The sequence below is a fragment of the Mirounga angustirostris genome, unplaced genomic scaffold (assembly GCF_029215605.1).
Source record: "Mirounga angustirostris isolate CCGP_5_RB_7025 unplaced genomic scaffold, mMirAng1.0.hap1 SCAF_5, whole genome shotgun sequence".
NCBI lineage: Eukaryota > Metazoa > Chordata > Mammalia > Carnivora > Phocidae > Mirounga > Mirounga angustirostris.
Window position 1 is genome coordinate 163,132,210 of NW_026991713.1, and position 9,745 is coordinate 163,141,954.

The following is a 9,745-nucleotide window of genomic DNA, read 5'->3' on the forward strand; positions in this document are numbered from 1 at the left end:
GCTGGACTGTGGCAAGGAGGCTGGGTTCAGATCCGTGAGCTCATCTCTGCCAAAAGGCTGACAGAAAACAGGTTGTTAACTGCCCGAATTAAAGCCATTCCAGTAACATGGTATATGCCATTTCACCCATATGCCCACATATCTGGCAAGGAAAAAAAAGAAGAAGAAAAGAAAAGAAGAAGAAGAAAGAAGAGGAAGAAGAAGAAGAAGAAAGAAGAAGAAGAAAGAAGAAGAAGAAAAGAAGAAGAAGAAGAAGAAGAAGAAGAAGAAGAAGAAGAAGAAGAAGAAGAAGAAGAAGAAAGAAGAGGAAGAAGAAGAAGAAGAAAGAAGAAGAAAGAAGAAGAAGAAAGAAGAAGAAGAAGAAGAGGAGGAGGAGGAGGAGGAGGAGAAGAAGAAGAAGAAGAAGAAGAAGAAGAAGAAGAAGAAGAAGAAGAAGAAGAAGAAAGGAGAAGAAAAGAAGAGGAAGAAAGAAAGAAAAGAAAGAAAGAAAGAAAGAAGAAAGAAAAAGAAAGAAAGAAAGAAAAAGAAAGAAAGAAAGAAAGAAAGAAAGAAAGAAAGAAAGAAAGAAAGAAAGAAAGAAAGAAAAAAGGAAAGAAAAAGGAAAGGGCCATCCTCTCACATCTCCACCCCAGAGAAGCCACTCCAGAGCCCAGCCTGGGTTGGGAAGAGGGAAGGACCTCTCTCTTTTTATTAAAGCCTTTGATTTCTGGTGATGTCTTTGCCAGCTGCGGGTGGAAAGGTGTGAGATGGTTCCAGAACACCTGGGAGGCTTCGAGTGTACTGCTGCTTATGACCAGGGGTCCCCAGCAAACCGAAGTGTTAGTGACTTGTGAATGAGGAGGTCTGACGCATGTTCTAGAAGGACACAATGGGAGAGAGCGTGAGAGGTCAAGAGCAGCACCAAAGAAGGGTGCGGTCATCCTCCAGATGTCAAGCTGCTAAGCCCAGCTCCCTAGAAAAGAAAAAGAGCCTTCTGATTCTTTGGACCCAACGCTCCTATGTTCTCCTTCTATCCCTCACCTCTCCATCCAACCCCTATCCCCCACTCATCTCTCTATCCACCCACCATTCCCCATTTTTCCCCACCCATGCACCCACCATCCATCCATGCACGTATTTATCCACCCACACATCTACTCATCATTCTACCCATGCACACATTCTATTCATCCGTCTGCCTGTCCATCTATCCCTCATTCACCTGTCCACCCACTCAGCCCTCTTCCACCTAATAACTCAGCCCCCATTTAAACGTCTCAAAAGCAAGGGAGTCTACCTTGCTCACTTCTATCCTCCAGCCCCTACAGCAGTGCCGGTACATACACAGTGCCTAATAAACGCTCAGTGGATTTGTCCATCCATTTATCCATTCATCCATTGGCCTACCTTCTGCATTGGCTCATCCGCTCACCCATTCCCCGACTCAATATTTTGCCCACCTACAAGGACCTATAATTCGAGGAGCAGTTCAAAGATCTGTAGGCTTCCATGTTCTTGAGGATGAGGAAGGGAAAGTCTCTTGGGACCATGGGGTGCTGCCCAGAGGATGAGAGGGTATTGGCTCAGGATGAAATTCTCAATCAAGTGCCATTTGGGAAGGAACAGGAAACCACTGTACGGGCAGGTAGGGTCCTTACAGAGCATCTTGTCCAAGGCCCCCATTTGACATATGGGGAGAAAGGAAGCAACTTGCACAAGGCTAACTATCAGGTTGAGAGCAGATTAGCTGTTAAGGCCTGGGGCTCTCCTGCTACTTCAAGCTGCTTCTAACACCAAAGCCCAATTGGGAAAGTTCAAATGTCCCAAAGGCACTAGAAGGCCAGCTCCCTGAGGTTAAGAATTGTGCCACTGGTCTTGGTCATGAACATTGGAAGTAGCAGCCCCAGAAAACTGACCATCCATAAGACCTGGTGGACCCGGCACATACTGGACACTCAATAAACATCTGCGGTCAGCTCCTTCTCTGCCTTCCTCATGACCCCCTCTCTTCTCCTCCACCAACTCCTCACATGGAGAGATTCTTCCGGACTCCAGCCTCAGCGCCCTCTTCCTGCTTACTCTGCATAACCCCCACACAGCCTTCAACTGCCGACTCCCTCCTAAATCCAATTTCTATCACCAGCCCAGACATCCCTGGTGAGTTCTGAAGCCCTATTTCCAACTATCTACATGGTATTTCCACCTGGTCTTCCCAGAGGCACCTCAAACTCAACCTGCCCAAAGGTGGGAGCATGGCTGCCATGCTCCAGGAAGACTGAGGAGGCTGGCATGGCTGAGAACAGAGGGAGACAAGGTGAGCAGTTCTAAGCAATGAGGTCAGAGAGACAGTGGGGTGGGGGGAGGCGAGAGGCCCTGTAAGCCACTGAAGGACTCTGGCTTTTCCTCTGAAACGGGTAACTATTGTTATCATGGAGTTCAGAGCAGAAGCATGATATCATCAGACTTAAGTTACAGAAGTCAGAAATGTGGGGGCGGGTCATCTGATTTCCTTTTTTTTTTTTTTTTCCCCTACCATTTCTACTCAATGACCAAACTCAGTTTTCCTGGTCTTTTTTTTTTTTTTAAAGATTTTATTTATTTATTCATGAGAGAGAGAGAGGCAGAGCGAGAAGCAGGCTCCCAAGGAGCAGGGAGCCCGATGCGGGACTCGATCCCAGGACCCTGAGATCATGACCTGAGCCGAAGGCAGACGCTTAACCATCTGAGCCACCCAGGCGCCCAGTTTTCCTGGTCTTTATTTCTCATATCTGCCCCTCCTCTCATCTCTACTATTACTATGACAATTCAGGACCCGATCCTCACCAGCTTAGTCTCTTGGCATAACTGCTAACTGGCCTCCACCTCTCATCTCCCCTTTCCAGCTCACTCCCCCCACTGACCACCGGAGTGACTATCTAAAATTACAACCTCCCTTGCTCAAATCTCTTCAGGGGCTCCTGATCTTAAGGCACACCCGCATGAGGTCTCTGAGTAGACTCTGACTACCACGCCTCTGTACTCCAGCAGCTAAATTGCCCTCTGATCCCACTTTCTCTCCCACCCTAAGAACACAGACACACTCCCATTCACTCTGCTGAAACTCACCTCATGTCTTTGCTCATACAAGCCCTACCACTTGGAATACCCTGACCAACCCATTTTTTTCCTGGAAGATTCTTTCTTTAGATGTCACCTCCACCAGGAAGCTCCATGATTCCTTTCCTTCCTAGCCCAAGGCTGGGATAAGCACTCTTCTCGTTGTTTCCAATTCTATTATAGGCACTGATCCATATCATGTTGTAATTGACCATCTACTTGACTGGCACCACGCTAAAATGTGAACTCTTCCAGGGCAGAGACTGTATCCTTCATTTCTGGGTCCCGAGCTCCTAAAACCGGGACTGGCATATCCTGTGAACTTTAAATGTTTGGTTAATACTGAATGGCCTTGTCATTCGTGGAATCAGTATATACCTTGTCACGAGGGGATGGCAGGAGGTGGGCCTTGGTGCGGGTACGGTTTCTGTCAGAACTAGAGAAGGCAGAGGGAAAGGGGAGGGCTGAGAATTCGGAATTCGAGGATCAGAGCAGAAGAGAATCAGACTACGCGGTTTTAGAATTCCCCTACCCTGCTAGGATGTTGTTAAACCCTCACTCTCTCCCTCCAGGCTCCTCATCCTTCTCCCAGGACAAAGGGCCTCTCCCTTGAAGTTTCACTCACCAGGTATCGGTGCCTCGGGTCTTGAAGAACACTGGAAGTAGAGGCCCAAGTCAGAGAAATTATTGCCCCCATAGCCAGAAAGAGATGTGGCTAGGGAGAAAGGTGCTGAGGTGTTCCTGGCCAGCAGTGAGGAGTGGGTACTAGGTGAGTTGGAGGGTGGGAGTCCAAGGGCTGGCTGTGAGTTCAGGGAGGTGGGCACAGATTGTTGGAAAGGTCAGCTGTGGTTGGGAGGGGTTAGGGACTGGAACTCAGGGTATGGTAGGGTCTCCGGACACAGTGGTCCTGGAGTGGGGGGGGTCACCGTGTTTGGATATCTGAGTCCCTCGATCCTGGGTCTGTTTTTCCTTGGTGGGCACAGAGTTCATGTGGCAGCCAGCAATAAACAAGGCCTCATTGGTGAGTTCTGTGCTGATCCGGGTCAGGAATTCCTCAGATCTGGATAATGAAACCTTCTGCAAAAGGGGAAATCAGAGGGGCGCTCAGCCTGGGAGTTCCCACATGGGAGTCCTGAGTCTGGGGGCTCCCAGGCTGGGAGCTCCGGGTCTAAGGTCTGAGTCTGGTACTGGAGGGCTGATTCTTGAGATTTGGCAGAGAAGGCACCAGAAATGGGGGGCAGTCTTTGAGAACCTCAGGGCCAAGTGCTGGGGGCTATGGGCTCAGGGTTGAGACTAGAGTCTCAAGGCTGGAGGTGTCAGTGCCCTTGACCTAGGAGCTCTCCATTCACTTCGGCTCACTCCCATGCTCACCAGACCTCCACCCGAGGGGGTTGCAGCTTGGGACATCCTGCTGCCCTTCTTCTCCTCATTCCTGGTAGGTGTGGATGCCATCCCCCTGGAAACAGGTGACACCTGTGTTAGGCTGAGAAACCAGCCCACTTTCCCCAAACCCATCCCACCACCATTCTTCAAGGGCCAGATTTAAGTAAGGCCTTTAGATGAACCATCCTGCTGTCCGGTTCTCTCCCTGAAAAAACAAATCTTTGCCTGGGGGAGGGAGAGGGGTGGCCCAGGAGCACTCTCCTTCCTCCCACCTGAGGCCCCTCCCAAGACAAGGCACCAGCCGGCTTACTGCCCCCGACCTGGCAGATGAGTTGAAATCTTGGGCAGGAGGGAAACAGGGAGGGCTAAGGAGCCGCTGTTTAGGTCTCAGGGGACGGGGGCGGGGGGGGTAGGAGCTGGGGAGGAAGGCTGGAAAGAGGGGGACCCGGGGTGGTGCAGCTACCCGTTGCTATAAAAACCTTGCTGTCTGTGGACGTTCTGCAGCCCCGTTGCCAGGATATTAGGGATTCTAGAACCAAAGGCGGGGGCCGGGTGTGTGTGTGTGGGGGGGCATTTTCCCAGCACGTCCCATTTGCTCCTCTGGTCTCCGTTCCACCTCCTTTTGGATCCCTCCTTGGGGATGGTGACCCCAGCGCCAGAAGTCTGAGAAACGGGAAGATCACATAGGGTGGTGCCTGGGGCCGAATCCTCCTACCACTAGGGGCGCGCAAGCAGCAACCCCGCCCTCAGCCGCCCTCCAGCCTCTCTAGCCGCTCTCTCGCGGCCTGGAGCCGGCGAGAGCAAATGAGGTCGGAGATAGGGGGCGGGGCAGGAAAAAAAAAAAACCTGTGGGCTGTACTAAATAACCTTGCCTCTCGGGGACGCGTAGACCCGGGGCGGAATGTTTTCCCCTTGTCCTGTCTCCAGGAAGCTATACCCTCCGGAGAAAGGAAAGGAGAGTCCGTCATCGAGGCCTCTTTCTCTTTTGACCTCTCCTTCTGGGTTCCCCCCTGCTCGGCGCCGAGGCTTCTCTGCCCCCCTCCTCCCTCTGCGCTTTGGTACGCGCCGATGGAAAGGGGCGGAGGGAGGAAAAGGAAGCGGGCAGGTCTTAAAGGGGCCGCAGCCATTCTTAAGCTTTCTTCCCCCCCCCCCCCCCCCCCTCCAGTTTTGCACGCCCGGGCGCGGCTGGGGCGACAGGGGCGGCCGCTGGAGGCGGGCGGGGCTGCCCCCAGGGAGGGCGGGCTGTGCGCGCCCCTGCGCCCGACGCACCTCGGGGCCGGCCCATGCTCCGGCGGGCTGCGAGCTCTAACACCTGGGGCCGGGCGCGGACGGCGGGGCCCTGCGCGCTGTGAGCGCGGCCGATCCGCGGGGCCCGAGGGTGAGGCCGCGCGGCGGGGCTGGGACTCGGTTACCACCTCCAGATCGGGCCCGGGGCGGCAAGGGGGCCGCCGCGATGCCAGGTGAAAATATCTTCCTGTTTGTGCCTAACCTCATCGGTGAGTGCTGCCCGGGGCTCCCGGCCGAGCGGGAGGGCGAGGGGGCTTGGGCAGGGTCCCTGATCCCCCTCTGTCTGCCCCCGTCCATCCCAAGGTTATGCCCGGATTGTCTTCGCCATCGTTTCTTTCTACTTCATGCCCTGCTGCCCCCTCACGGCCTCCTCCTTCTACTTGCTCAGCGGACTTCTGGACGCTTTCGATGGACACGCTGCTCGAGCCCTTAATCAAGGTGACAGACCTCCTCCCAGCCAGCCTTGAGGCCCAACCACCCTCTGTCCCCTTTTCCTGCCTCCTCAGGACCTGGGGGCGGGCGGGAACTCAGGAACCTGAGGGCCCCGTCCCTCCCATCTCTGTAGAAAGCAGAACAGAATGGCCTACTTTCGTAGCAGAAGGGATTTAAGCTTGCTGTTGAGAAGAACTTACAGGGTGTGGGGTAGCAAGACTGGACATGGCAGTGCTGGAGGTCTCCCTGAAGAAAAACCCGTTCAACAGGTGTTTCCTGGGGGGCTGTTGTGGGGTGGGGGCTACTGTGTGCCAGGCACAAGGAATAGGGGTTCCAGAAGCCATGTTTAGAGGGAGAATGGAGAGGGAAGAAGGATGGTTTCTGCAGGGCCAATTAATTTTTTAATCTGTTCTCCAAACCCACCTGCAAGACCTCCCCCAAAACTTGAAGTCTGCTTGTCTGGAGCCCTGGACCCTTGGTTCTGGGATTGATGAGCCGCAGAGCTAGCTCTCTCATTCCCCACTCCAGCCCCCATGCCCCCTCATTTCCTCTCTCAGTGACCCCTACCCCTTGACCTCACACCCCACAGATAGCAACAGCCTATTTTCCTCCCCAGGCAGTGGACGGTGGACATTTTCAATCTTCTTCTAGATTCTGCATCAGAATGACATGCCAAATATGGTTCCTGTCACAGACCCACTGCCACCGATGGCCCCTTCCCACCTAACAGCCCCCGTTTTTCAGGGACCCGGTTTGGGGCCATGCTGGACATGCTGACGGACCGCTGCTCCACCATGTGTCTGCTGGTCAACCTGGCCCTGCTGTACCCACGGGCCACCCTTCTCTTCCAGCTCAGCATGAGCCTGGATATGGCCAGTCACTGGTTGCACCTCCACAGGTCTGCAGTTCGGGGGGTGCTGGCCGGCTGAAGACACTACAGTGGGGAGGGGTGAGGCTCTATGGAGGGCGTCTGGAAAGCCTTCAGACTTCCTGGGAGGTCGCCCTCTTAGCTCTGCTTTGTTGAAGGACCCTGGGCAAAGCCTCTGTTCGCGGGTGGATTAAGCAATCCCTAAAAGTCCTGTTGGATAGTCCGAGAATTCCAAATAGATAACGGCTGAGGGCTTTGGAATGTCGTGTTTGAGTCCTGACTCTGCTGGGTAATTACCAGCTAGGTAGTTGTGTGACTTTGGGCAAGACCTCAGTTCTTAGCTGAGCCCCATCTCGTGCCCCACCTCCTCTGTTCAGCAGAGGCAATCCCAGCACCTACCTGGGAGGATTCGATGGACCTTAGTGGTAAGGAGTGCTCATGGATTCCCCCTGCTTTCTCCCCAAGTTCTGTGGTCCGAGGCAGTGCAAGTCACAAGATGATTGACCTCTCTGGAAATCCGGTGCTTCGCATCTACTACACCTCCAGAGTGAGCATTTCCCGCCCCCCCTCCCCTTATTCCCTCACCTTATGCCAAGCCCTGGGCTGAGCCCTGGTCCTAGGTTAGGAGAAGGCATGAGCACAAGGAGGGACACACCAACGCAGGGGAGACTCCGGGGGAGAGAGGCCTGGAAGCTGAGGCATGAAGGAGGGTAGGATCGGTGGGGAGGCTCCGTGTGACTTACAGGGAGGGCAGCAGAAGGGAGGGAGGGAGAGAGAAGCCAGATTGGCCTGCGGAGCCAGTTTTCAACGAGCCTTAGGCTATGTGGGCTTTATTCTGGGAGCACAGATAGCATCTGAAAGGATTTTTAAAGAGAGAAGTAATATGCTGAGATTTCTCTTTCACCCTCACCTCACCCCTGCACTCCTACTTCCCATATGGTTCCTCCCTGCTGCCCATCCGCAGAGGGTTCTGGCCCCTGTCCTTCAGCTGGGGGGAGGGGCGGCACTGCTTAAGCAACCCTTTTGCCCTTTGTGCAGCCTGCCCTGTTTACCCTGTGTGCTGGAAATGAGCTCTTCTACTGCCTTCTCTACCTGTTCCATTTCTCCGAGGGACCTTTAGGTAGGAGGCGAGGGGCTGGCGGGAGGGTGGGAGGACGTCCTGGCCCACCCGCAGTGATGGTGGCCTGGAGGCTGCAGACTCCTGGGCCTCCTCTCCCTCACCTGCATCCCATTGTCTCTCTCGCCCGTGCTCCCTTCCACAGTTGGCTCTGTGGGTCTTTTCCGAGTGGGGCTCTGGATCACCGCCCCTATCGCGGTCCTCAAGTCTCTCATCAGTGTCGTCCACCTGGTCACAGCCGCCCGCAACATGGCTGCCCTGGATGCGGCAGACCGAGCCAGGAAGAAGTGACCCCGGAGCCTCCAGCCCCTGGCTGCCCACCTGCCCTGGGGAGTCTCGCTGGGCCGCGCGGCTCCCCTCTCCCTCCTGCGAGGGCCCAGGCTCCCGTCTTCCTAATGTGTTGTCTCGCCTGCTGGGAAGGGGGGGTCGCCTTCCTGGGTGATGCCATGTTCTCCGAAATCCTGAGGACCAGTCCCACCCCTGGGATTCCCAAGGACCTGGACTTCAAATCAAGAAGGATCCTCGGGAGGCCCCGGCCATATGAGCAGTGCTCCTGGGACACCAAGAGGCCTGAGGACCCGGCATTGTCGCACCTGCTGGCTCAGCCCAGGGATCTGGCTTGGCCTGGGACTTTAGGGACACTTGAGTGAGGGAGATGGGGTAGGGGCCAGGTTTCTCAAAAGGCGGGGAGTCAGAGCTGTGCCCCTGGCCCCAGGAAGCCTGGGGTACCCCGGCCAGGAGAGAAGGGGGCGTGTAGATCCTTTCCCATCCCAGTCTGCTGTGTCCAGTCCTGGCTCTGAAAACCTCCATAATAGGGGGTGTGGTGAGGCGGGGAGAGGGTTTCACTCTCCAGGACTTGGTTTCCTTTGAGATACTCTTGGACCAGGGCCTGGTTGAGGGGACCTGGGGGGAAAAGGAAGATCCATCTGGATGCTTTTCTCCTAGTTGTTTCCTGACCGGCTCTGCCCTGTCATTCCACTGTGACTCAGAGAGAGGGCCTCCCTGCCACCCAAGATGCCCTGTCTTTGCCCACCTTCTTTACGACATTGTCACTGGCTGTCTCCATTTTTTTGTATACCTCACATTTTCTACCCTCACCAGAATGTAAACTCCCTGAGGGCACAGACACTTCTTGTTCCTTCTGTATCCCCACAATGAAGATGAACCTTAACCTGGCATATCATAGCCGCTTAATAAAATTCACGAACAGATCAGTTGGTTTCTCAGAGTGGGTCCTTAGATCACCTGTGGATTAGTATTTTTTTAAAGATTTTATTTGTCAGAACGAGAGAGCGCAAGCAGGGGGAGCGGCAGGCAGAGGGAGAAGCGCGCTCCCCGCTGAGCAGGGAGCCCGACGCGGGGCTCGATCCCAGGACCCTGGGATCATGACCCAAGCTGCAGGCAGATGCTTAACCGACTGAGCCACCCAGGCGTCCCGCCTGTGGATTATATCTTAAAAATTCAGCTGCTTGGACCCTGTGCCAGACCTTGCGAGCTAGCATCCCTAGGGATGGGCCCAGTTGCTATTTTAATAAACAACAGGTGATTGATTCTTCCCCATAATGTTGAGAACCACTGTTCTG

General features: G+C 54.5%; 2 protein-coding genes across 3 annotated transcripts; one reads left to right on the forward strand and one right to left on the reverse strand.

Annotated features, from left to right (window-relative positions):
- Positions 1-655: 655 nt before the first annotated feature.
- On the reverse strand, positions 656-5,462 carry LOC123844615 (putative protein T-ENOL). 2 transcript variants are annotated; one of them, XM_064592962.1, is made up of 6 exons: positions 4,938-5,462; positions 4,447-4,531; positions 4,002-4,152; positions 3,701-3,731; positions 3,454-3,511; positions 656-855 (listed from the first exon to the last, which is right to left on the reverse strand). In XM_064592962.1, the coding sequence occupies exons 2-6, from the start codon at positions 4,525-4,527 to the stop codon at positions 820-822; spliced, it is 357 nt and encodes a 118-aa protein (XP_064449032.1). In that variant the 5' UTR covers positions 4,528-4,531; positions 4,938-5,462; the 3' UTR covers positions 656-819. The 2 variants fall into 2 exon arrangements, with proteins under 2 accessions (XP_064449032.1, XP_064449031.1); XM_064592961.1 differs by having other exon boundaries at positions 656-3,511.
- Positions 5,463-5,615: 153 nt separating this feature from the next.
- On the forward strand, positions 5,616-9,376 carry CDIPT (CDP-diacylglycerol--inositol 3-phosphatidyltransferase). Its single transcript, XM_045875297.3, has 6 exons — positions 5,616-5,954; positions 6,049-6,183; positions 6,922-7,075; positions 7,511-7,592; positions 8,084-8,165; positions 8,308-9,376. Exons 1-6 carry the CDS (start codon positions 5,912-5,914, stop codon positions 8,451-8,453), a joined length of 642 nt encoding a protein of 213 aa, XP_045731253.1. The 5' UTR covers positions 5,616-5,911; the 3' UTR covers positions 8,454-9,376.
- Positions 9,377-9,745: the final 369 nt, after the last annotated feature.

Bases quoted from the DNA above. Each gene is read 5' to 3' on its own strand.
- LOC123844615 (XM_064592961.1), bottom strand. From the start codon at position 4,527: ATGGCATCCACACCTACCAGGAATGAGGAGAAGAAGGGCAGCAGGATG. The intron at 4,153-4,446 runs GTGAGCATGGGA...CCCCTTTTGCAG, and splicing joins CCCCCTCGGGTGGAGGTCTG to AAGGTTTCATTATCCAGATC. The intron at 3,732-4,001 runs GTGACCCCCCCC...CTCTACTTCCAG, and splicing joins GACTCAGATATCCAAACACG to TGTTCTTCAAGACCCGAGGC.
- CDIPT (XM_045875297.3), top strand. From the start codon at position 5,912: ATGCCAGGTGAAAATATCTTCCTGTTTGTGCCTAACCTCATCG. The intron at 5,955-6,048 runs GTGAGTGCTGCC...GTCCATCCCAAG, and splicing joins GTTTGTGCCTAACCTCATCG to GTTATGCCCGGATTGTCTTC. The intron at 8,166-8,307 runs GTAGGAGGCGAG...TCCCTTCCACAG, and splicing joins TTTCTCCGAGGGACCTTTAG to TTGGCTCTGTGGGTCTTTTC.